This window comes from Microtus oregoni, unplaced genomic scaffold, assembly GCF_018167655.1.
Source record: "Microtus oregoni isolate MIOR12 unplaced genomic scaffold, Mior012 000031F_ref0000149, whole genome shotgun sequence".
Taxonomy (NCBI): domain Eukaryota; kingdom Metazoa; phylum Chordata; class Mammalia; order Rodentia; family Cricetidae; genus Microtus; species Microtus oregoni.
The window spans coordinates 28,609,454-28,634,271 of NW_024543090.1; the positions used below are offsets into that span (position 1 = coordinate 28,609,454).

Consider the following 24,818-nt stretch of genomic DNA (forward strand, 5'->3'; position numbering starts at 1 on the left):
GGAAGAGCAATATGAACTCTTACCGGCTGAGTCTCCTTCCTAGTCCTGTGTAGATCTTCCACTTGCTGGCCTGACTGGGCTGCTGGTGACAATGAAACAATGAAGGAACCCATATGGTCTTTGTCCCACAAAAGCAGGGAATTACCCAAATGACCACATGATGAAGACAGTGTTCATGGGCTGTAGTCATGATATACTTTGCCTGTTGCTGCATCCAAACACCTGACAGAAAGCAATTTAAGGAAAGAAGTGTTTGTTTTGGCTCACAGTCTGAGGGGTACTGGCCGTCGTGGCTGAGAAGACGTGGCAGCAAGCGCTTGAGGCAGCTGACCACATCACAGCCAGTCAGGAAGCAGGGCGGTAAGTGTTGGTGCTCAGCTCAAGTTCCTCTTTCAAAAAATTACATGCATTTATTTTGTGTGTGTATGTGGACGTCAGAGGACAGCTTGGGGGAGTTGGTTCTTGCCTTTATTATGGGTCTGGCCTTTGGTTCCCAGCACCCATTAGGGGCCACTGCAGTCTGTAACTCTGGCTCCAGAGGGCACAATGCTCTCTTCTGGCCTAACACGCACATAATTAATATATATTATAATATATATAGTTATAAATGTTATATGTATATATATTTGAAACAGGGCTGGCTTTGAACGCACAAAGATCCACCTGCCTCCGCTTTCTGGGCACTGGATGAGAGGTGTGTGCCACCTCGCCCCTCCCAATTTTCTAAAGACTCCCCCTCCAGCCCTTGGGTCCTCTGCATCCTACGCTTCCAGACTGGGAGGGCAAGAGGATCCTAAGCACAGTCAGAAAGGTCTCGCCCCACCTACTCTTAAACGCAACAGGATCACGTGGTACGTGCTGCACGGCAAGCTGTGCGTGCCTTGCGTAGAGGGGATGGGGCTTCGTGCCCACAGTGCGTCCTGATTGGCCGGCGAGGCAGCTTCTGAGGCGCATGCGCTGGGGCGGGCGCGGTCTTCCGGCTTAGCTGGCCCAGTCGGGCGGCTGTTTTGGCGGGAGTTGGCTGAGGGTGTGAGGTGAGCTTCGTGGGACCTGTGTGCTGGGTTGGGTCAAGCCAGGCTGGGCTGTGCAGGGCTTTTGGACAGGCAGGGACTAATATCCCCGTGTGGGGAACTCGGGCTGGTGGGTGGTCTTGTTGCCGGGCCTGGCACACAGACCAACCCTCAAAGGCACGAGGCCTAGCTGCTGGCCCGGAGAGACCCACTTTGCCCTTTGCTTGGCTTCCGGCACCCGACACCCAGAGGACAGCGGCAGGGATGGACTTCCGGTGCTGCCGCTACAAGGCCTTGTCTTCCACCTTGGGTTTGGCGAGGGGCTTCCTTGCAGGCTCCGTTGGGGTATTTGCTGGAGCTCCACCTTTAAAGTCAGGTTCTGTGATGCTTAGTAGGATGGGAACATTCAACATTGTGGGGGCGGGTTTGCAGTTTAGCCTTTGGTCAGGAGCTACACAGAGCTAGGCAACAAGTTTCACCTGTGTGGGGCGGATAAGAGAACTCACGGAGCGAAAGGAACAGTGGTTTCGGGTCTCCCCCCAGCTGAGGCCCGGTGGGGTATTTGCAAGGTTATTTTTACAGCTGCAGCTGGAACCCCCGCTCTTTATGTAACAAGCTCTCTGCTTTTAAATGTTAGCCTTAATTCATAACATTTTAGCACATCATATAGCCAGTGGGAAGAGATATGGGAACCGTAGCTGGCCCTTGGGGAGGTGTGTTCCATCTACGCAGACTGCCAGCGGTCCTCCCTTAGGGAAGCTGGCTGCCAGACACGTCTGTATCCCGGTTCTTGAGAAACTGAGGAGGGGGACGGAACATTCAAAGCCAGCCTGAGCGAACATAGCAAGACACTGCCTTAACAAAAGTGAGACATGTCCCCAAACTGACCTGGATTGCATGAGCTACATCGTTGACTTAATTGGCTCACAAGAAGTGCTCCTTGCCTGGTGTTTTGCTGTTCTTTCAGGGTCAGAATTTGAGGTGAAGCATGCTCTGAGGCTGAGGGGTATCAGACATCTTCCTTGCAAACAAGGCAGGACCCCTGACATCACAGCATTGATGTGCCCCCCGCCCCCATGCTTAGGGTCCGAGTGGGGCTGGGAGAACATTTTTTCAAAACAGGGACTGTATTTGAAGTGAGCTCGCCAGAGCCTGTGTGTACATGAATCAGGATCCATTTACCGCTTGGCTTCCTGGTGCTAAATAGCATCAGGGGAGAAGGAGCACCCAGGAATTGCTGGGAGCTAAGTCACAGGCTTCTGGATCTCCGGGTCCTCTCCATGCCCCTGAATTGCTAGGTCTACACATGAATCTTTTGTGGCTCTTGCTTTCAAGATAACTTTCAGGTGATACAGAGGAAGTAAAATGGGACCCCTGCAGGCCTTCACGAGGCCGCTTTTCTGGCAGCCTTGGGCCCTGGAACTCGCAGAAAAAGAATGTAGATACATTATGAACTTATAGCCCAGCAGACTCTGTGGTCTCAGGAACAGGGAGGCAAGGCATTCTCAGGCTGGCTAGCAGCTGGTGTGGTTGAATGGAAAAAGATTGTGAATAATTAGACCAATTGGCTCATCACGGACACTGCGGGAGACCAGGGTAGGGGTCCTCCTTGGGCAGGAATCCCTCTCCCATAGATGGATAATGGATCTGGGCTTCCGGAGGAGAGCAGCTGAGCAGGACTCTGTGGGTCGTGGAGCGTGGCCTGTTCCTTGTGGCCCCTTCTTGCTGATGTAACCCAGTCCAACCAGGCTTTTGTTTCTGCACGGAGAGTCTTTAGTTGGTGTCAGGAGACATCTGGACGTGTGGATGGAAGATAACTACTCCCTCTCATGTCGGCCTGAGGGAACCCCTGGCTTTTCTAGTTAGCTAACTTCCTGGAGGTACCGCTTGTGTCGGGGACTGAGGCTCCAGTTCCTGGCAGTTGTCTGTTCTGGGGGTAGACTGTGAGTCACTTTAGAAACCCCTGGATATGGCTCAGATTCCATGCAGTTCCTCCCTTTCCCCTTTTCTAGGTCAGGTTCATGTGGAGAGAGAGTGCTTAGTTCACAGATCTTACAGACTTCATGGATACCATGTTGAAATCCAGTCCCCAGACCCAGCAGAGGAGTAACCACAATGGTCAGGAGGTAGTGTGGGAATCCTCACACCCTTTGTCCTTATATTTACCCTCTTCTGACCTCCTGATGTGCCCCCCTCCCTTTGTCAATGACCCTGTGGTCGCTCATTTCCCCTTGGCCCTTTTCTAGACCAGTCTTTGGTCCTCCAGCTTTGGGGTTCTCACACCCTTTGCCGTCCTCCTCCTTATGCTCTTGTGGCCTTTACTCTTGTGTCCCCCTCTGTAAAGGACACTGAGTTCGCTTCCCTCTCCTGTGGCCCTTTTCCAGACTAGGTTTTGGTCCTCGGGCTTTGGGATGAAGATGGAGGCCATCACCCCATTCCTGGGGAAGTATCGCCCCTTTATGGGTCGCTGCTGCCAGACCTGTACTCCGAAAAGCTGGGTAAGTGATGGGACCAATGGGCCCTCCTTTGCAAAGCTTAGGCTAGCTTAGTTCTGGGTGTTGTGGATGCTGGGAAGCTGCCTCCTCCATGTCTTTCCAAGCTTGATCTTTCAATTGCACCATGCCTTTGCCCTTCAGAGAAATTAATACACAGGGGTCTGTGGGGATGTGGCTGGGGGAATCCGTAGGAAGCCTCAGGAGAGGTAGGTGGGAATATACCTAGGTCTGCACTAGCTGTGTTCAGTTGGGGACACTGTCTATTCAGACGTCATAGCACTCAGCATCTCTTGCATGTCTGTATCATGTGCTGCTGCCAAGATGGCTCAGCATACTAATGGAGATTCAGGTTACAGATTCTCTGATCCTGGTGAGTTAAAACCCCTACTGAGAGGATTTTAATGTGCTTATCTCTAAGAGGGCAACTCCAAACGGGGCAGTGGTTTCCACTTTAAGCATGAAGCCTTTTTCTTTCTGAGCCAACTTTGGGATCTTGGAACAGACATCTGGGAGATGTTCTCTATACTTTCCTCCTGGTTGACTCAAAGGGCCATCAGGCAGAGGCTAAATGTGGCGGGGGTACAGCTTTGGCTTGCAAAGGCCCCCCAGGACATGTTGTCCCTTCCCTCTTGGCTAGGAGTCCCTCTTCCACAGAAGCATAATGGATCTGGGCTTCTGCAATGTAATCCTGGTGAAGGAAGAGAACACCAGGTAGCCAGAGCTAGGGGTGCAGGGTGGTGGGTTGCAAGGGCCCTTTGTGGTATCATTTTCTTTCTGCAATGGGGAAAGAAGGGCCCCTGTCCTCTCCTTCATAACCACAGCAAACTGAGGCAAGCTTTACTGTCCTCAACTTCCTCCCATGAGCATGTATGGGTTGCCCACTGGGTGTCAAGCCACTGTGCCCCCTCAGTGGGGAAGTGGGTGGAAATAGGGACCAGATAGGCAAGTGAATCCTTGTTCCTCTTAATTTTGCTCCATGGTGGAGCTTGGGCCTGGGGCATGAGACAGGTGCAAACCCTTCCTGATGAATAGAACTCTCTGGACCTTGGGAGGCCTCTCTGAATCATCTTCCCCCAGGTTTCGAGGCTGGCTGGTTCGCAGGCTCTGCTATTTCCTGTGGTCCCTGGAGCAGCACATCCCCACCAGCTCTGATGCCTCTCAAAAGATCATGGAAAACACTGGGTGAGGAGCAGGATCAGAGGCTGGTGCTTGTGAGATACTTAAAAAAGGGTGACAAAGGCTCTATCAGGATGGCCAAGACTGGCTGAGGCAAGGTTTCTGGAATGCTATCTCTACTTGGGCCCACATTGGACTCTGGTATACACTGAGGAAGTGAGCGGAGAGACCACTGATGTCTAGCCCAACACTGTTCCCCTAATCCCAACAGGGTGCAGAACCTCCTCTCAGGAAGGGTTCCAGGAGGGGCTGGAGAAGGCCAGGCACCTGACCTAGTGATGAAAGAGGTGCAGCGCATCCTGGGCTACATTCAGGCCACACTCGGCCCCGTCTTGCTCAGGTAACAGTGGTGAGAAGCATATGTCCTTAGGTTGAGGCCTCTGCCCCTTTGGGGAGTGAATGTGAGCTGGGCTTGGAAAAGCACCAAATATTCTTCTTTAGTAGCTGGATGGTAGCCTACTGAAGCACCTGCCCAGGTTCACAGTACAGGTCTGCACACTTAGATACAGGTGATTAAAGAGGTGGACTGGTACAGCTGCCCCAAGGAACAAGGGCCAGAATACCCAGGAGGAGGGTGAGCGCTGTAGTTAGAGCCAGAAGTGAAGAGAGTCAGTCGTGGAGGGCACAGGAGTAAGAGAGGGAACAGTTTCTTCAGAGGGAGAAGCCAGAGTCAGGGCCCTGAACAGGGAGGGCCAGGTTCGCAACAGTAGTGACATGGCTGGAAGCTGATGAGCCATATAAGTAGTTCAGGCGGCTCTAAGGGCAGGAAAAGCCAGTAGGAAAGTTTTAAGAGAGAAGTGGCCACATGATGAGCTGGGATGAGAGCAGAGACCAGCATATCTGCAAAGTTGTTAGTCCCATTGTGAAGAGTACTGTGGTTAAGGTAGCAATAATGAGACTCATGAATAGATTAGGTGGTGGTAGGAAAAGAAAAACACAGGAAATCCCTGTTTCTGGCCTAGTACCTGGGGGTGTATACAGAGAGGGCTAGGCTTGGTCAGAAGGTAACTGGCCCTGGAAGGATGTTTGGATTGGGAATTCCAGTAACTGACTTGAGGACTTGGTTGTCTGTGTAGGTCTGGGAGCTCAGAAGAAAAGACGTAAGATTTTTCAGAGCTTTAGTATACAGTTTATGTTTAAAGCCAGGGGATGGCTTCAGTTAAGCAGCTGAAGGGGGCTTAGGTTTGTATGCCAGGCTCAGCTGTTGGTGATTTTGATCAATCCTCTATTGCAACAGTTCTTGACTCTGTTGAGGCTTTCAGGCTCTTAGCCTCACAGTGCCCTTGTGTAGGAGCTCCAGAGCACAACTCTAGCAGGCTGCCTGCTTCCCCTGTGCACCTAAAGTAGTCAAGTGGCCTCCGATGCAGCTTTTTATAGGGGCATGGTCTTCCCCAGCGATCCCATATGGTTGCTGTGTCCCAGAATCGCCCCATTTAATGTTCCTGTCAGATGTGGGCTTGCTGCTTGCCCACAAGTTTTCCTCTTCCTCCTCTGGTGGCAGCATGGTCCCCCTACTGGGCGTCTGAGCAAATGCAGAGTCCTGCCCTCTGTCATCGCCTCCCTCCCCCACTTGTCGTGGTAGTTGGTAAACGTAAGCTGATGGGTTCTGTCTGGAAAGAGTCTGAGTCCTTTGTGATGTGAGCCAGTGCTTCATGGTGCAGGCTGCGGCATCAGGACCCTTGCAGCAGCAGCGCCCACTTAGCATTGTCTACTATTAAGCAGGTCATGACCTCTCCTGATCAGTGTGGGCAATAATGTTGCTTGCCTTCGAGTAGTACTGGGCAACCTTCTGGGGGTCCTGTGGGGCTGAACCTTGTGGAAGGTGACCCTGCTGCACCTCAAGCTGGTACTGCTTTCAAGGTTGTTCAGCTGGGCACTGCTGTGGTTCCTGAACCGCCTCTTCCTGAATGTGCAGCTTCACAAGGGACAGATGAAGATGGTCCACAAGGCTGCCCAGGAGGTAAGCCAGGCCATACTGGATAGGTTTGGATGGTCTGAGCAGAGGCAAACCCAGACACTATCAGCTGTTAGAAAAACCCACAGCTCTTAAGACAACTTTGCTGCCATGTCTCATAGTCCTGTTCCTACAGGGTGTCCTATAGTTTCTTTCCCTCAGTTTCAATAGCCGTTATGCATTGCCTTAAAAGTTATGGGAAGGCTACTCTACCTTTGGAAAATGTGTAGAGGAGCCCTCCCTCCCTCCCTCAGTGCTGCCCTGTGACTTGTAGGTGCTGGGGTTTGGCTGTGTTTTATGGTGGTATTTCCTTCTGGCTGTCTTTGGAGCAGGGCTCGCCGCTTGTTTTCCTTTCTACACACAAGTCCCTCTTGGATGGGTTCCTCCTGCCTTTCGTACTGTTCTCCCAGGGCCTGGGTGTGGTCCGTGTGGCTTTGGACCCCCGCACCTGCTCCCCTGCTCTCAGGTATGACAGGAGGGAAATCCCAGGCTGGAGCAGGAGGGTGAAAGTTAATTCGCCTTCTTAGGGTGTTTTCAGCCATATGACAGCCTAACTTGTAGACTTAGATGGATGGTTGGCTATGGGTGCTTGGGCCATGACTGCTTCAAGTGCCTAGTCAGACAGGCTGGGAGAGGCAAGACTCTTGTGAAGCATCTGGGCCCAGTCTCTCCTCCAAAGCCCTTTCTCACTAGGCTCTGTCCTGTGCTCACAGAGCTCTACTGAAGAAACTTGGGGGACTTTTCCTGCCCCCAGAGGCCAACCTGTCCTTGGACAGCTCAGATGGCATCCTTGCAAGGGCTGTGGTCCGTGCAGTGAGTGTTTCCTGTGGTTATGTATGGGGTGGGCCAAGGGTACAAGAGTCTGCTTCTAATCTGGCCTCAATGCTCACCCTTCCTCTCTCCTAGGCTGTGGAGCAGCTGCTCGCCAGTGGGCAGCCTCTTCTCATCTTCCTTGAAGAGCCTCCTAGGTGCCCAGGGCCCAGGCTTTCAGCCCTGGGCCAGGCCTGGCTAGGACTGGTGGTCCAAGTGGTCCAGGAGGGCATCATTCCAGATGCCACACTGGTACCAGTTGCCATTGCCTATGACCTGATTCCAGATGCACCATGTGACATGAACCATGTGAGAGCCTCTTGTCCCTGGGGACCCCAAGTGGACACCACTTCTGGGTGGCACAGTATGTTCTGTGATTGGGCTTCCTTAGAGCTGAAGTCAAATTGGAATGTGAGCTGTGTGTAAAGGAACTGACACGACAGTCACAACCCTGCAGTATTTCCCAAGGTCTTTGCCATCACCACCTTAGAAAAGACCCCACAAGGGAGGTCATGGGTGCAACAGTTTGGAGAAGACCAGTGAGCAGTGTGGATGGCAGAATGGGTAGCAGCCCTGAGAATTGTCCAAGAATACATGTGCAGCCTGTCCTTCCCTGCAGGACTTGGCTCCCTTGGGGCTATGGACAGGAGCCTTGGCTGTCTTTCGGAAACTGTATAACTGCTGGGGCTGCAACCGGAGAGCCTGCGTCAGGGTACATCTCGCTCAGCCTTTTTCCCTCCAGGTATGAAACCAGTTGGGAAAGGCTGGGAGAGCTTTTGTGATTTGGCCTTCAAAGCCATTGTAGGGATAGTATTTTCTGTCTTAGATGGTTTGTGTGTGGGTTTCCTGGGGGGCAAAAGCAGACCACACATCTTTATCCTGGGCAGGAATACACCATCAATGCTAGAAGCTGCTGGGACAGCAGGCAGACCCTGGAACACTTGCTGCAGCCCATTGTGTTAGGTGAATGGTAAGGAGCACAGATGTATGGGTCTCGGAAGGGAGGCAGGTGGCTCTTCAGCTCATGGCCGCTCCAACCATCCCAGAACATCAGCACCAGACACTCACCTTCCCTACAGTCTAAGTGGAGGATGGCACACAGGCCTGGACAGGGACTTGGGGAAAACAGCTGTAGCTCTGGTTTCATTCTTTGATCTGTCTCTATTCCAGTAGTGTTGTTCCAGACACTGAGAAGGAGCAGGAGTGGACCCCATCAACTGGGCTCCTCTTGACTCTCAAAGAAGAGGACCAGCTCCTGGTCAGAAGACTGAGCAGGCATGTCCTGAGTGGTAAGGGAAACCCAGATCTGTACCTTTAGGGTGGGGTTTCAACAGTACTTTATGTGGATAATACGGGACCAGTTACTAGGACCTGAGCACCCCCACCCCCTTCGTGGCACACTCAGGATACCAGAAGAGTGGGGCATGCAGAGAGGGGGGAGCAGATAACTCAATGTCTGAGCCAAAGATCTATGCCAGGGCCATCCCAATCTCAGATGCCCCTCAACCAGTGTCCTTAGCTGTAGCTGAGTCGAGTAGCAACACGTGCCTGCAGAGTTGTTAATGATGTGGCTGTTAGTGCTTTCTCAAATGTCACTCTGTAGCACACTGTTGGGGTGGGTCTGGTTATACTATACTGGAACCTGCTCTCTCCTGCTGGGGTGGAGATAGGACTGTATGGTTGGGTCCTGACCCCTGACAGCACCCTACATTCCCACCTTCCCCCTCTCCCCAGCCAGTGTGGCCAGTTCAGCAGTGATGAGCACAGCCATCATGGCAACACTGCTGCTGTTGAAGCACCAAAAGGTAAGGGCACTGTACGGTGGGGCCTAAGGGAAGAGCAGGGCTTGGCCCCTGCTCAGGTCTGTTCTGCCTCCAGGGTGTGGTCCTATCACAGCTCCTGGGGGAGTTTTCCTGGCTGACCGAGGAGACACTGCTGCGTGGCTTTGACGTGGGCTTCTCTGGGCAACTGCGATGCCTGGCTCAACATACACTGAGCCTGCTGAAGGCACAAGTGGTTCTGCTGCGTGTCCACCAGGGGGACTTGGTGGTGGTGCCACGACCTGGGCCAGGCCTCACATACCTGGCACGTCTGAGCAAGGAATTGCTGCCCACCTTCCTGAGCGAAGCTGTGGGTGGTGAGTTGGTGGGCTCACAGGGTGGGGTGATGTGCAAGGAGAGGGGAACGGCTCCCTCCTTAAGCAGCCTCCTCTGCCAGCCTGTGCAGTGCGGGGGTTGCTGGCCGGCAGAGTACCACCTGAGGGGCCGTGGGAGCTGCAGGGCATAGAGCTGCTGAGTCAGAATGAACTGTACCGCCAGATCCTAATGCTGCTGCACCTGCTACCCCAAGACTTACTTCTGCCCCAGGTCAGATTCCTCTCCCGTAGCTCATCAAGGCCCTGGGCCTTGTCATTATGACCTCCTGTGGTAGTGATCCTGTCCTCCAACTACCTCTGGTCAGAATTCTGCTAGTCCCACCCCACCCCCTTCTGGGGGGGGGGGTATGTTCTCAGAAGGGCTTTGGTGCTTCTCTTCCTACAGCCCTGCCAGTCTTCCTACTGCTACTGTCAGGAAGTGCTGGACCGCCTCATCCAGTGTGGGCTCCTGGTTGCTGAGGAGGTATGCTCCCACCCTAGGTGCAGCGCCCTGGGCTGCTCATCTAGCCCAGCACGTGCAAGCCTGTTTCCACTAGCCTGGGCCTATGTGTGTCATGCCAGTTTGCATGTGTAGCTACGGTTCTCTTCACACATCCTGCCTCCACATTTCTTAGTGAGCTTGGGTACTTGACCCAAGTAGCTCTGGGTATCCTTTTGGGCCTGCTGGGCCAGGACCAGGTCTGAGGGTTGTAGAGCTGATTCCGGCCCAGCCTTACCAGATACCAATAACTCTTCCCAACTCCTAGACTCCAGGCTCCCGGCCAGCTTGTGACACGGGAAGGCAGCATCTGAGTGCTAAGCTGCTGTGGAAACCGAGTGGGGACTTCACTGACAGTGAAAGCGATGACTTTGAGGAGCTAGGGGGCCGGTGCTTCAGGGTATGCTGGGAGATGCTACATACCCTGGGAGGCAGTGGAGGTGAGGTGGTAAGGTACCTGGGAGCCCACCTTCCCACTCTGGTCTGGCTCTCTTCAGCTTAGCCAGCAGTCTCGCTGCCCTGACTTCTTCCTCTTCCTCTGCCGCCTGCTCAGTCCAATACTCAAGGCCTTTGCACAGGCTGCCGCCTTCCTCCACTTGGGGCAGCTGCCGGATTCAGGTAAGGCCCTTACCCCTGGCAGTGTTCAAGCAAGGTAAGGCTCAGTTCCATAGAGCTGAGCTCTAGGTCTAATCTCTCCTGCAGAGGTGAGCTACTCAGAGCAGTTGTTCCAGTTTTTACAGGACTGTGCCCAAGAAGAAGGGATCTTTGGTGAGTTCCAAGCCCCATCTCAGATTTCCTAAAGGAGGTAGTTTGCTGGTGACTGCTTCCCCCTGCTGGACAGTAACTGCCTGACACAGGGAAGGGAGCTAGCATACAGAGCTTTAGTTAACATGCAAGCCCTACCTAGATGGTTCTCCTTTAAGAGGAAGAAAGCCCTGCCCAGTGGCACCCTGGCTTCCCTCAGAGCTTTTATTGTCTTTCTCTTTCTTCCAGAGTGTGCAGACCCAAATCTTGCTATCAGTGCTATCTGGACATTCAAAGACCTGGGGGTAAGAGGGACATTATCACCATTCTGTCCCTGACCTCACCCCAAGCCCCACGGGCTGCTAGAACTGCTCAGAGGAACTACCTTGTTCCCACACCCCATGGTGAATGCTAGCGAGGATGGTTTGCTTTCCCTACTACAGTGGGGTCCCAGGGACATCAAGTAGTATTTATACTCAGGCGCTGAGGCATCACTACAGAGTTTTTTGGGGGTTGGGATGGGGAAGGCTTGGCTCTGGGGACACTGTCCCTTCACCAAGGGTGCTTACAGTCCATCTTGTGGTTCAGGTACTACAGCAGATGCCCAGCCCTACAGGACCCCAGCTCCACCTGTCCCCTACATTTGCCAGTCGGGACAACCAGGACAAGCTAGAACAATTTATCCGACAGTTCATCTGCAGTTAGAAACAGTGGAACCTGATGGGACTTGTCAGCCTAGAACTTAAGGGTGTGTCCTCTCATTAGGACACAGCTAACCTGAACTTACAAAAGCTATGTTTACTCATCATTGGTGTGATAAATAAAGACACGAGGTTAGTTTCTTCCCTAAGCCTGAAGCATGTGTCTAATATCTACTTCCTCCTTACTCAGTCCTGTGAAAATGGCCCACCGTACGGGGATGGGGGAATTGTGTGTGGCTAAAAGACAGCAGAAGCTAAGCTGCAACTCAGAGAAAATTTATTTCCAAGGCCTACCTAGGAGCACCTCAAGTGGGCAGGGCCAGCAGTGAACTTCGTGGGAGCAAGAGTCCCACCTTGTGTCAAGTCCAGTGCTCACAGGGATACCATCACACCACCTTGTTGACAATGACACCAATTTCTTCAATCTCACACTGGACTTCATCCCCCTTCTGTAATACAGCAGGCCACCAGGCTTTTAGCCCCCGTTTCACTCTCCGCAGGTTGCTCCAGGCTTGCCAGGCCTCTCTAGCTCCCATTTCTCTACCATTTCCTCTTTTAAACGGACTCACCTTGAGAAAGACAGGAGGCTTCCTAAACACACCGACACCTGGAGGAGTCCCGGTCAGGATGATGTCCCCTGGATAAAGAGTGACAAACCTAGGGACAACACAAGGGTCAGTAAGACTATGGGCTGAGGTGTGCAGTGGGCGTGGGTGGCAGTGGCTGTGACAGGCTCCACTCACTCACTGGGAGACCCAGGCTATCAGCTCTTCAGTCTTGAATACCATCTGGTTGGTGCTGCTGCTCTGGACTACCTCCCCATTCACGCGGCAGAAGATCTTTAGATTATGTGGGTCTGGAATTCAAGACAATCCTTGGGTTACCCAGTCCCAAAGGAGAGAGGAAACTGTAGGGAGCATGTCTGCCCACCTTGGCTTAGCACTCTACCCTGGGACTTCCTGTACAGACTGGAATTCCCTAAATTTATGTATCAACAGCAATAGCCCTTAAGTGAGGGAAGGAGAGACATTCTAGACTCTGGACAGAGAAAAACAGCCGAGGGATTTGCCTTTCGGCTTCGCAGGCAGAGGCACTTACTGCCAAGCCTGGGGCCCTGAGTTTGATCTCTAGGATCCATATGGAAGAGAACCAACTCCTGGAAATTGTCCTTTGACTTCTCTCCAGGTGCCATGGCATACACATACACGAAGAAATGTAATAAAATGTTTTAAAGCTGGTAACTAGATCTAAAATGACTCAGCATGTCCAAGCAAACAGGGATAGCGGAGCAGCAGATGATAGTTCTTCGCAAACTATCTTGTGCCCTTCACAGCAGCTGGAGTACAGTTTCTGAGGCACCACTGTCCTGAGGGGCTCCCCCACACACCCATGTCATACCCTGCTGATGATTGCACAGTGGGTGGACAAGGTCCTATTTATTGGTGCTCTTCCGCCTCTCCCTTACAAAAAAATGAACAGGCTTCATCACACACAGCCATTCTCCAGCATGCTCAGGAGCCAGCCTTGCTTCCTTCTAGCTTAAGGACTGGCTACTGGAGACGGGGAAGCTGCAGAAGCCCCTCCCTGACCCCCAAGTACAGTGCTCTTGTAGTTCATTTTGTGATGTAATTTCACAGCAGCTGCGGCTCTGTTCCCTCTAAGAGGCTCTGGAAGAAGCTCCACAGAGCTGGTTCACAGCGGAGGCTGGCCACTTGCTCTCTGTGGGGACGACAGTGGCATCCAAGCTCTGCATGCACTTGTAAGTGCAGTCATTGCTGGAGCACTATTTTCTCCTGAAGCTCAGGTGCTGCACATGGGAGGGCTCAAGTGGCAAAGACTAACAACCTACCTGTTATGCTGTCCCTGGTAACCAAGGCAGGGCCCAGGGGGCAGAAAGTATCAAAAGTTTTTCCCAGTAACCACTGCTTTCCATTGCGTCTCATCTGCCAGTCCCGGGCACTCACATCATGAGCCACAGTGAAGCCAGCCACGTGAGCCATGGCATCTGTGGCCTGTTGGGGCAGATATGGCCAGACAGGTTACATCACCCAACCCCTAGAACAAAGAATCTCAAAACTATTATCACACATTAGCACCAGTACTGGCTAACGGTGGTGTGTGAAAGGCAAGGGACTAAAAGTGCCAAACACGCCCCGGTGTAAGACAGCACCACTGGAGTTGGGCACTGGCAGAGAGGACTTGGGACTGCTGCTCCTCCCTGGCCTGGGAGCACCCTTCCACCTCACCTTGATGTGCTTGCCTTTCTTTCCAATGATCACAGCCAGTTCCACCTCCCAGTCCACCTCCTGCAAGTGGGAGAGGACAGTGAGCTGCAGCGGCCGCAAGGTAGGCCTCAGCTCTAGGAACCAGGGTGAAGTGAATGACATGGCCATGACTTGCAGACCCATAATCTCTGGGCAGTGGCAAGCAGCACCATTGGAGGTGACTAGCTCAACACGTCTGGGGAACTGAGTTTAAAAGTCACTTTGGACGCCCGCAATGGAGAGTGACACCGAGCAGTAACAGTTAGCAATGTGTAGCTCTACTGTGCCTGACACTATGCATGCGCTATCCTGGAATAAATGTATTCACGGGGCTTAAATCAACTCACAAGGAAGAAATGCACATGGCTACAAAATGTGAACAAATGCCAGCCTCTCCCCAAGTGAGCAAAATGCAACTGGAAAGAACTTCAGTTTAATCTTTCTCAGATGTTTTTAATGGTAATGGAAAGAACTGGCAGAAGTTCACCTGAACTCAGGTGCCAGCTTGTGCTACAGATGCCACTAAACAAGCAGGCCCCTAGAGAAATGGCTGACTAGTGTAGCAGACTGCACAAGATCTTCAGTGAAGCCAGAAAGTAAGGCCATGCTCAAAGGGGAATGGAAACAGGATGGGCCAAAGCGGGTTAACCCAAATTAGGTAAGAAGAAAACAGAATTCAAGGGAATACTCAAAATACAAAGGGAGGAGGACTAGGGAGATGGCTCAGCAGGTAAGGGTACTAGTCACATAAGCCTGATAACCCAAGTTCAACCTTAGAACACACGTAAAAGGCTGGATACAGCAGCACACACTTGTAATCTCAGTACTCCTATAGTGGACAGGAGGCAGAGCAGAATCATCCAGAAGCTTAGGAGCCAGCTAGCCTGGTATGCAGCGTAGAAACGAGGCCCTGGCTGCCTCAGCAGGGTGCAAGGTGAGAACCAACAGTGCGAGACAGAGAGAGAGACAGAGTTCTAGGGAATACTACACCTTCTGGCCTCCAAAGGCCAGTTATGGTCAAGTGAGCAATGTGGTGACATCTGAGGACACCTGACGTGGGAAACACGCGACATTTCCTGCCTAGGACACCTCAGAAAACTGCTTCTGCTGGTCACAAGGAAATGGGGCAAACTAAGCACAGGCACCCTATGAGGAAACAATCCTTCAAAAAGTGTCAGGAAAGGGAACCACGTGGAGATCTCAAATGTGTCAGGGAGAAGACTGAGCGGGATGAAAAGATATTCTTGATGGAGTTGGGACAAGGCAGGGTGTCTGGCAGAGACAGCCGGGACAGACAACGGGGGAAGACCAAACAGAACGAAAGATGTTCTTGATGGAGTCCAAGAACAATGTGTGGTAGACTACACCTGGACAGACAGCGCTGGGCGAATACAGCAATGCGAACACCAAAGCATGGGCAGCAGGACACTGGTGGCTTTACCTAGGTTATTAATATACTTTCATCATGGAAAACAGCTTTGTAATTGGGGAAAGAGGTACGCTATTTCCTCATGTCACCCACACCCAGGCTGTGTTAGTATTAGTCCTCTCTAGCTTCTGTGTCGTGGTCGTGCCCTCCCAGTGACAGAAGGTTCCTCAAGGGCAGTGGTTCTCAACCTTCCTAATGCTGCAACCCTTGGATACAGTTCCTCATATTGTGGTGACCCCCAGTCATAAAATTACTTCATTGCTACTTTATAACTGTAACTTTGCTACTGTTATGAATCATAATGTATCTGATATATGATCCCTGTGAAAGAGTCATTTGTCCCCCAAAGGAGTTGTGACCCACAGGTTGAGAACCACTGCTCCAGGGGAATGACCCTTACGCCGGACCACAGCCACCTGGGCGGTGGGAGGCACTAACCTTGCTCTCTGGTGGGAGGATGATCTCATCGTAGGGCCCCACAATAGAACTGGAGAACTTGCTGAAGATGATGGGCTCCTTGGGCACCCGCACATTCTGTTCTTTGCAGTGATCTGCATAATTCATGCCCACACATACCACCTTGTCTGGCCGGGTGACAGGGGCCAGGAAGGTCACCTGTGACCGAGGGAGGACTGGCAACTGGGTAGCCAGGGCTCTGTAGAGACCAAGCGGGAGAAGGGCTAGCAAGGAACAGATTGGGAGTCCCAGGGCAGGCTGGGGAGGTCCCTCGGCAGTTGTGAGTTGTGCTTTTTGCATTTTCTGTATCTTTCCCCATTGGTGTAAGACTCAAACCCAGCTCCATAGTCCTTTTATAGCAAAGCATGGTGGTACTCCTCAGTGCGTATTTCCTCCCCACTTGGGTAATTCCTGTTCGTGCAGAAGTATGTGAAAGGTTCCTGTGGAATTAAGTGGAGAGGTCTCTTTCCTCTAAGGGTCTAAATAGAACCCACACCTTCCTAAAAGAAGCCTTTCTTGGGACCTTGTTGTGACTCCTCCAATGGGCAGAACTTAGCCTCTCAGGAAGGCAGTATAATAATGTAAGGTCGTAGCTCCACAACCAAATGAATTAACCATACTCCCGAGCCTCAGTTTCCCTCTCTGAGGGAACTGAGAGTGTTGTTATATAAGACTTTAAGGCTTCTGCTGGATATGGTTATATATACCTGTAATTCACTTGTAGCATTTAAGAGGCCGAGGCAGGAGGTTCTCTAGTTCAAAGCCTGCCTAGGCTATATAGCAAGACCCTGTCTCAAAGGAAAAGATAAATGACTGTTAGCTCTTCACTAAAAGAACAAGTGAAAAAGAAAACAGGGGGATCCCCTGCTCCTTTGAAAGGAGGTACCTGCTGATTCTGATTCTCAGGGCAGGATTGAAATGGAGGAGCGAGAGGGACCAGGACCTGCTGACTTACCTTCTTGCCACTGAGAGGGTAGTCTCTCCCTGCTCCAGGAACTGCAGCATTGTCTTGGGGAGTGTGGGGTCAAAGGTGTTTAGGTCTACGACTCCCCCTCCAATCCCCGACTCCAGGCCCAGGTGAGGCTCCTCCAGGTGGGGTGTCTGGAACTGTACCAGTCTCATCGCTCTCGAAGGCTGACAGGGCCTCTTCTGAACGTGCAGCAGAGCTGAGAACAACCTTTTACCAGAGCTCAGCATCAACACCTAAATGGAAAGAAGACAGGAGGACTGGAGAACTATCATGAAGATCCCTTAGTTCCTCTGCCCCATCAAGCATTCCCAGCATACCGGTGGGGAAGTGCTCACGTAGGTCATTTTACCTATGTCATACTTCAATGACCATGCCAGGTTTTAAGCCCCAGAGATCCCAGCCTTTCCTCAACCAGTATTTCTTGAAGGTTGCTACTGCTGGCGAGCGGGGGACGCAGCAGGCTAACTTGGCCCTGCCATCTTGCGTGCTGGAAAGACAGATACCAGCAACAGATGTACTCAAGCCTCAGATATTGTGACGATGCTGTGAAGATGGCCAGGCCGCTGCCTCTACATAGCTTTTAGGGGAAGCCCTCCAACCGAGGAAGGTTAAAATGTGCAGGACTAGGAATCAGCCCCAAATTAGCCCATAATAGCTACTCCTAGATACGGCTTCACAGCTGCTTCATGGAGCTTTTAACAGTTCTAACTTGATCCTCTGACTTCAGCACTTTCCATCCTCATGGACTCAAGCTACCAGTTTGCTCTGACCTAAGCGCTGCCCTCCGGCTCCTCCAATAGGCACCAGTTGTCTACGGTTGGAGCACGGGGAGACTCGGGGTGCCAAGACGCTGGAGACCTGGTCTTACCACATTGCTCAGCTAGCTCCCTGGGTTTGGCAGTGATGTCTGCTTCTTTCCCCGCTGAGCCCACAGTGCTGCCACTGTGTGGGGGGCACAGGCTTGCACTGATCTGTCCAGAGAGCACAAGGAAAATGCGAGGGGACGGACTTCTCACTTCCTGGAAGAGCCTAGCAATCATCAACGTTGGGATATGGCTGGCCACGCCTCCCTTCCTCAGACCCAGATCTTTTGGAAAGTAACAAGGTTCCGAGCCTATTTTGAGTTCCAGGCTCCACCTAAAGATAAGATTCACTCTCTTATGTTTCTTTTGTTTTTATGATATGGTTGCTGGGTCAGAAGGAAGCATGCTAGGTTGACCTACACCTCAGGTGAACCACACTCCATTCCCACCCATTCCCCAGGACCCACGTGAAAAGGTTTATACACAGCGGTCCATACTTATAATTCCAGTGCTGGGGAAGTGGAGACAGGTGGATTCCTGGGGCTTGCTAGCCAGTCAGTCTAGAGTTAGTTAGTTCTAGGCGAACGAGAAACACTGTCTCAAAAACTAAGGTGAACGGCACCTGAGGAACACTCAAGGCCTGTTCCCTGTGCATACACGCAAGCCTGTGTCTTTACGTTAATGAATGTAGCGGTAGCGTTCTCAGTCCTGGGCTCTTGGTCCTCACCCGGTTAAGTCAACCTACTCGGTTCAGGAGCACCACAGTGCCAGCTGGCAAGTCTGTCCAGACAACCAAAGGCTTTTTACATCCTCTGCTCTGTTGTCTTATACAAGCTCTGCTCTGCCACAATCTGAAGGCTGTCCCAGTACATGTCTGCCACGTCACACACTAAAATGACAGTAACTGTCCTGAGGGAAGCCAAAGGTTCCACCTGTGATGTCTCCTTGAATTCTCTTGACTGCGGCTGGGATTTTTACAGATGAACAAGCCAAAACTTAGATGGGGTAAGTGGCTTGTCTGAGGTTCAAGGGTCACACAGCTTAAAGAAAGAGCTGGTATTTGAATCCATGTCTAGATGATATTGAAGCAAGGTACTTTCCAAGCGAGATAATCAGGTTTCAATCTTGCCTGCTCCTCTCAGGCCCTAGCTGCTACCTGCGTATTGTCTTCAGTCATGTCTCTGGGCGGCCAGTGACTGTGGACTTAGAGATAGGGCTGACCGCCTGCTCTCTGATAGCCCCAAACCCCAGGCTGTGTTAGTCCTTCGTGACAGCGCGCTCAGGTTCATTCCAGCTTTGCCGCACTCACCACTGAACAGAACGCAGCTCTAAGGCTTCACGAGGTAAAGTCACCTGGCAAGGTGGCGCTGGTGTCCTACAGGACAAGTGTCCCTTAGCAAACAGCACAGGAACGGGCAGCCTCAGGCGCAGGGCCGCATGCACGACCCTGCCGACCTCCACTCTCCGTGAACCGAGGTGGGCTGCTCGGTTTCTCAATGCCTGGTTCCTCTCCCTCCCGCGCTGCTCTAGCCTCAGTTTACCTAGCCGCTGCAGCCGGACCCGCCCGGCGCCTTACGCTGTCAGCTGACACCTGCGACAGCTGCAGGTCAAGAGCGCAGAAGCCACAGCCGGTCCCGTTGCAAGAAGCCAGCTGTTCTTCTCCGGGGGACGTAGGGTTCGCAGTCGCGGTGTAATGACATCACCACCCGGTCGCCAATAGGAGGACTGCTGCCTTTCACTGTTACTCGTTTCTTTAATTGACGCAGCGAAGAGAGCTGGTGGCCGAGTCTAGCTCGTGAGGCTTGCCATGGCTCAGGCTCTGACCGTAGCAACTCCGGTACCAATTTCACCTACTTGGAGCAGCACCTTTTTCTTCCCACGCCCTGTTTTAGGAACAAAAGCGGGGAGGGGGCGTAATGGGGGAAGTGAGGTGTAATCTCAAGTCCAGCGAGCAGGCATTCAAGTGGAAATGCTCACACAAGCACACCCCGAGTCCTCTGGCATATGGAAACAAAAAGGGGCTCTGAGAAAGAGGCTCGGAAATTAATTAAGGTCCAAATAGATCTTCAGAGACTTTAGTTGTCCCAGGAAGTATTTCGGACTTTGTTTTAGTTATGTTTTCTTTAAAAAATATTTTTCACTGAGGCATTGTATTCTCTCTCTCTTTCTCTCTCTCTCTCTCTCTCCCTCTCTCCCTCTCTCCCTCTCTCCCTCTCTCCCTCGTTTTTTTTCGAGACAGGGTTTCTCTGTAGCTTTGGAGCCTGTCCTGGAACTAGCTCTTGTAGACCAGGCTGGTCTCGAACTCACAGAGATCCGCCTACCTCTGCCTCCCGAGTGCTGGGATTAAAGGCGTGCGCCACCACCGCCCGGCCTCATCTTCCTTCTTCATAGTGCATGAGTTTAGCTGAGGTGGTCAATGCAAGAAAACCGGACTGACAGGGTGGGAGCAGGCTGTCCTGCCATGCTTGTTCTACGTCTTTGAGATGCACACCAAGTCTGGGGCTGACCTCTCCGTGTTTGTTTAACCTGCTTGTGAGGTTAACAACATTGTTCCTAGCTCTGTGATCAGCAGCAATTCCAAACTCTCAGGCGTAACCAGGCTTCGTCCTCACAGTTAGAAGCCAGGCGATAACTTGGGAGCTGATAAGGAGCTGGCATTGGCTTCCCTCTTCAGCTTACTAGAGCCCTCGAGTACATCATCCAGGACACTCATGTGCACTATTGCGGTGGCATGGAAGAATGACAGAAAGGGAAGATGAGCAGTTGGTCAGAGAGATGGCTCAGGGTTTAAAAGCAACTGCTGCTCTTCCAGCGGATCTGGGTTTGAGTTTCTGCGCCCACATTGTATCTTACAGTCACCTGTAACTCCAGTTCTGGGAGATCTGTTGCCTTCCCTGGCTTCTGCAGGTACCAGGCATGCATGTAATGCACAGACATACAGGCAGGCAAGACAACTACACATGCACAGAGAATAAAAATAAAAATTTGCAAAGAGAGACCAGGAGGGACTGGTTCATCGAATTCCCTAGTTACTTCTCTTGCTGCTATAATAAGATAGCTGACAAAAACTTACAGAAGGAGGGGGACATTTTAGACCACCATTTGGGGGTACAGATCACCATGGCAGGGGCAGTATGGTAGCAGGAACTTGAGAAAGCTGGTTACACTGCAGTCAAGAAGCAGGGAGATGAAGGTTGGTTCTCACCCTGCTTTCTCCTTTTTATGTAGTCCCAGGGTCGTTGGCCATGACTTGGCGTCACCCGCAGTTAGCGTGGGTCTAATAACCTTGACTAACTAACTTGATCTTGATAATCCCTGACACACATGCCAGAAGTGTGTCTTTTCAGTGACTTCTAGATCCTGTCAAACTGACAGTCAATATTTACCGCCCAGACCTAGCCACACGCACGTGAAGCCATTGGAAGGAGCTCAGCTGAGGTGCCATGCCCAGACTTGCACCTGAGAAATCTGAATCAAGGGAGATTGTCTGTAAGACTAGAGAGTAGCAGGTAAGAGCAATGGGGTTGTGCTGTGTGGTGGAGATGGCAAGTGTCCAGGAATGTTCAGGAGGAGGAACCGGCTGCCCTCAGTGACAAGAAGTAGACCTGAGAGGAAGGCAGTGCCAGAGCCTTTGCCATCTGTGGAGATGCAGCTTCTTCAGGGGCAGGGCTTGGGAGGAGGATGATGAGCCCAGTTTTGTATAGGCTGAACATCACATACCCGAGGGACACCCAAAGGCACTTCAGGATCATGGTCCAAGACAGGAAACTAGAAGGAGGCATTTCAACCTGGCTTTAAAAGCTACGTCTAGTTAGAAATGGAGCCCATGGAGGGGTTGAGACTGAGCGTGTGAGCAGAACCTCATACAAACATCATACAAAGTCTTAACAAATTGTGGAACAGAAGGAAACGTTTGCAAATCAAATATCAGACAAAAGGCTTGTCTCCCAGCTATACAAAGACCTCTCAAAGGTTAGTGAGTGAGAACAGTCAATTGAACCGGTTATTGGACAAAAGACTTAAACAGGTAACTTCACAAAAGAGAAATGCAGAAAATTAGGACGGGAAAGATATTGAAGCACATTGACCACCATGGAAGTGCAAAGTGCAGTCACAGTGTGACACCACTGTGCACCTACTAAAACGACCAAAAATCCTTTTCATGTGTCTACAGGATTTAGAAGGACGGAGACCCTCATGCGCAGCTGACAGAATTTTAAATACATGCAAGAACTTTGTGTTTCTTTTTTTTTAATGTCTTTTTTTAATATTTATTTATTTATTATGTATACAATGAATGTTCTGTCTGTGTGTATGTCTGCAGGCCAGAAGAGGGCACCAGACCTCATTCCAGATGGTTGTGAGCCACCATGTGGTTGCTGGGAATTGAACTCAGGACCTTTGGAAGAGCAGGCAATGCTCTTAACCACTGAGCCATCTCTCTAGCCCCTTTGTGTTTCTTTGAGACAAGCTCTCTCCACGTAGCCCTGGCTGTCCTCAGACTCACAGAGACCCCCTGCTGGCATCCACCCACACACCTTGCCCCACTGGGGACTCTTGAGGAACATTCGCCACCACGATCTTGCCATTTCTCTCCTTTGTGTTGATAATATTGAATTTTACCTTTGCTCTGTGCTCCTAGAAATAGGGACAATAACCCAGGGTTGCAGAGATAGCTCCTCAATGAAGAACTCTCGTTGATCTTGCATGACTAGACTAGACTAGCTCCAGGATATCTAGTGCCTTCTGTGGCCTCCACAGGCACCGGCACACATATGCACATAAACATATTTTTAAAACTCTCCATTTTCTGTATTACATAAAACAGCCATGTTTTACATGTATTACATAGAACGAGCCATTATACTTAAATAGGATGCCCCATGCTCTTGTTTACCTAGGACAAGGGCAGACGCAGACCTTCAAATTCTCATTGCTGACTCCCTTGTCCCTACTGCCAGTCAGAGAAAAATGCCCGGTAAGCCTTGGGCCAGATCCTCTTCTTCCCCAGGCCTCCACTTGACCCAAACCTTCACACAGTCCCCAGCAAGGGAGGCCCCAGGCTCCCCTTCCCATTCCTAGCCCTGTGCACCATTCGCTTCCTTTAAACTAAGCCAGGATTGTGCTTCCCTCAATTCTGTGAGTCACTCAAGCAAACTGAATCTGAGGGGAGAGTCAGAGTCCTTTGGTCAGACGTACAAGTAAAAGCAGCTTGGGCTCATGACTAACATGGGAAGTCAGGAGGGACTTCCTGGGACCCGAGACCCAACCTCTGGGGCCTGTGCTATCTCCAGATCATGTCACACTGAATGAGGCATCCCCCAGCTGTTGTTCAGTACTGCAAGACCGCATGCTTGTTTGGTGAGAAGATTCTCCGCAGACCAGAAGGGGTCTGTGTTGTGGACACACAGCAGGAGAAACGGAATCAGAGCTGCTTTGCTCATGATAGCATCAGTCCCCCAGAACAGTCTGTTGCCAGAAATATTCCGTGAGGTCATAACAGCTTGCGTATAAAATCAAAGTGGGAAGAAGAGAAAAAGCAAATGGTATATCCAACATGTACTCACTCATAGGTGGTTTTTAAACATAAAGCATAGAAAGCCAGCCTACAAAACACATCCCAGAGAACTTAGACAACAATGCGGACACTAAGAGAGACTCACATAGATCTAATCTACATGGGAAGTAGAAGGTATAAAAAGACAAGATCTCCTGAGCAGATTGGGAGCATGGGGACCTTGAGGGAGGGTTGAAGGGGGGAGGAGAGAGGCAGGGAGGGGAGCAGAGAAAAATGTAGAGCTCAATAAAGATCAATAAAAAAATTTTAAAAAATGGTATATCCAAATAAAACATATACCGCGAACAATCCAGCCTTCACCTCGCAGCTGCTGGGATCCTAGGTCATTGCCACACCTGGTTTATGCAGCGCTGGGGACTGAACTTAAGGCTCTGCACACACTAGGCAAGCGCCCTACCAACTGCGCTACACCCCAAGCCCAGTGATGGCTTTATTTCCTTTTAATATATGAATGTACTAATACATATGCGCCAGAGGGGGACCTGGAGCAATGGAGCCTGCAGTGAAGATGCCTCCTGCTCAGCCAATGTCTTGTTGCTTTCCCCACATACGCGGGAACAGAGAGTGGACAGAGATCTAACCAGCCTGAGACCAGCCCTCTTCCCTCTGAGCCTCATTTGCTGCACCCAGGAGAAACTTCTACTCTGGGCTGGGAAAGTTTGTCAACAAAGCAGGGACTCCAGGGCTGTCGGGAACCAAATGATGGCCTGCTCTTTAGGGGCCTTATTTTTAGTTCCTGGATATTTTACTGTATTTGGTGATTTTTCAAAACTGGGAAAAGTGATGCCTCTTGAGTGAGCTGTATCCTGGAGAGGGAGGGGAGGGAGGAGGGCTGGGCGGGGCTTCCAGGGGAGGGTGCTGAGGCAGAGAAGCCCAACTGTCCACACAGCCCACCAGCGGCCTTGGACGGGCCTCTGCACACCCTTGCGGCTAGTCCTGTGACCTGAAAACTTCAGGGTGGGGTGCGTCTCAGCCTCACCCCGGAACTCGGCCTGGGCTCCCTGAGCCCGGTGCAGAGTCCTCCCCCACCCCAAGGTTCAGGTGCGCAGTACTCGCTGCCTCTGGGGTGTGTCCAGCCACCCTGGCAGTCCTAGGCCCTCTGCTGCTTCTATCAGAGCGCTAGTTGGCTTGACCCTCCCCCTCTTCTGGGCCGCAGGAGTCTGGAAAGCGCATTGACCTTGACTTTAGCAGTTGAAAACTTTCCAATTTAAGAGTGCTGAACGTCCAGTTCCGGCAGGCCGCGCCACAGGGTGGGTACTGGGAATACTTTTAGGGGCTTTTGTAAGTGAGAAGTTCAGATGCCGAGAACAAGGCACTTAAGGTACAGCTTGCACTTTACTTCAAAGGGTTAGGCTCCCCGTTTCCTCCCTCCCCTTCACTCCCACTTCCTGGGACAGTACCTCTTCTCTCGTTGGATCCGTTCCCACTGGTGGAGTGAAGAAATAGCCCCAAACACTACAGAGAACGAGTCCTTTCCCAGCGTTTCCTCTTATACCTGGGCCTCATCAGCTGCAGTCACACCGGGAGCTCATCCCCTAATCAACCGCAAGGACCAGGAAAGAGTGCAGGATTGGCTTAGGCCCGACCTTGTTCTTCTTGCCTGGAAAGTGTCCTGCAAGGGAAGGGATTCCCCAGTGCTCTGAACTTGGGTCTCAGTACTTCCTGTGCCATGGAGGCTCTGCTGTCTCTAACCGAGCTGTTTACCAATTTTATTTATTTTTGTCTGTACGTGTGTGGTGCACACACCCATGAACCTGCAGATGCCAGTGGTTGGCATGGGGTCTTCCTCTACCAC

At 51.6% G+C, this 24,818-nt stretch overlaps 2 protein-coding genes across 9 annotated transcripts; one reads left to right on the forward strand and one right to left on the reverse strand.

The window, feature by feature from the left end:
• The first annotated feature begins 3,073 nt into the window (after positions 1-3,073).
• Positions 3,074-11,527, forward strand: LOC121465781 (glycerol-3-phosphate acyltransferase 2, mitochondrial). 7 transcript variants are annotated; one of them, XM_041679170.1, is made up of 21 exons: positions 3,074-3,136; positions 3,395-3,508; positions 4,143-4,216; positions 4,583-4,687; positions 4,893-5,021; positions 6,542-6,641; positions 6,968-7,101; positions 7,349-7,448; positions 7,542-7,754; positions 8,065-8,187; positions 8,333-8,415; positions 8,616-8,734; positions 9,180-9,250; positions 9,324-9,582; positions 9,663-9,811; positions 9,986-10,063; positions 10,347-10,478; positions 10,576-10,696; positions 10,781-10,846; positions 11,072-11,127; positions 11,411-11,527. In XM_041679170.1, exons 1-21 carry the CDS (start codon positions 3,074-3,076, stop codon positions 11,525-11,527), a joined length of 2,406 nt encoding a protein of 801 aa, XP_041535104.1. The 7 variants fall into 7 exon arrangements, 6 of the variants coding, with proteins under 6 accessions (XP_041535104.1, XP_041535105.1, XP_041535106.1 ...); XM_041679171.1 differs by having other exon boundaries at positions 9,342-9,582; XR_005976680.1 differs by lacking the exon at positions 11,411-11,527 and having other exon boundaries at positions 10,347-10,468; positions 11,072-11,097.
• Positions 11,528-11,783: 256 nt separating this feature from the next.
• On the reverse strand, positions 11,784-19,188 carry LOC121465709 (fumarylacetoacetate hydrolase domain-containing protein 2A). Of its 2 annotated transcripts, none has more exons than XM_041679059.1 (8): positions 18,987-19,188; positions 16,628-16,875; positions 15,655-15,871; positions 13,770-13,829; positions 13,373-13,535; positions 12,271-12,379; positions 12,093-12,180; positions 11,784-11,972 (listed from the first exon to the last, which is right to left on the reverse strand). In XM_041679059.1, the coding sequence occupies exons 2-8, from the start codon at positions 16,867-16,869 to the stop codon at positions 11,910-11,912; spliced, it is 942 nt and encodes a 313-aa protein (XP_041534993.1). In that variant the 5' UTR covers positions 16,870-16,875; positions 18,987-19,188; the 3' UTR covers positions 11,784-11,909. The 2 variants fall into 2 exon arrangements, with proteins under 2 accessions (XP_041534993.1, XP_041534992.1); XM_041679058.1 differs by having other exon boundaries at positions 18,755-19,188.
• Between the last annotated feature and the right edge of the window lie 5,630 nt (positions 19,189-24,818).

Coding starts and splice junctions, on each gene's coding strand:
- LOC121465781 (XM_041679170.1), top strand. CDS start 3,074: ATGGATACCATGTTGAAATCCAGTCCCCAGACCCAGCAGAGGAGTAAC. Junction 6,642..6,967: donor TCCACAAGGCTGCCCAGGAG/GTAAGCCAGGCC, acceptor TCTTTGGAGCAG/GGCTCGCCGCTTGTTTTCCT. Junction 8,735..9,179: donor GAGCAGGCATGTCCTGAGTG/GTAAGGGAAACC, acceptor CCCTCTCCCCAG/CCAGTGTGGCCAGTTCAGCA.
- LOC121465709 (XM_041679059.1), bottom strand. CDS start 16,869: ATGCTGAGCTCTGGTAAAAGGTTGTTCTCAGCTCTGCTGCACGTTCAG. Junction 13,830..15,654: donor TCCTCCCACCAGAGAGCAAG/GTTAGTGCCTCC, acceptor TCCCACTTGCAG/GAGGTGGACTGGGAGGTGGA. Junction 12,181..12,270: donor CTGATAGCCTGGGTCTCCCA/GTGAGTGAGTGG, acceptor TGTTGTCCCTAG/GTTTGTCACTCTTTATCCAG.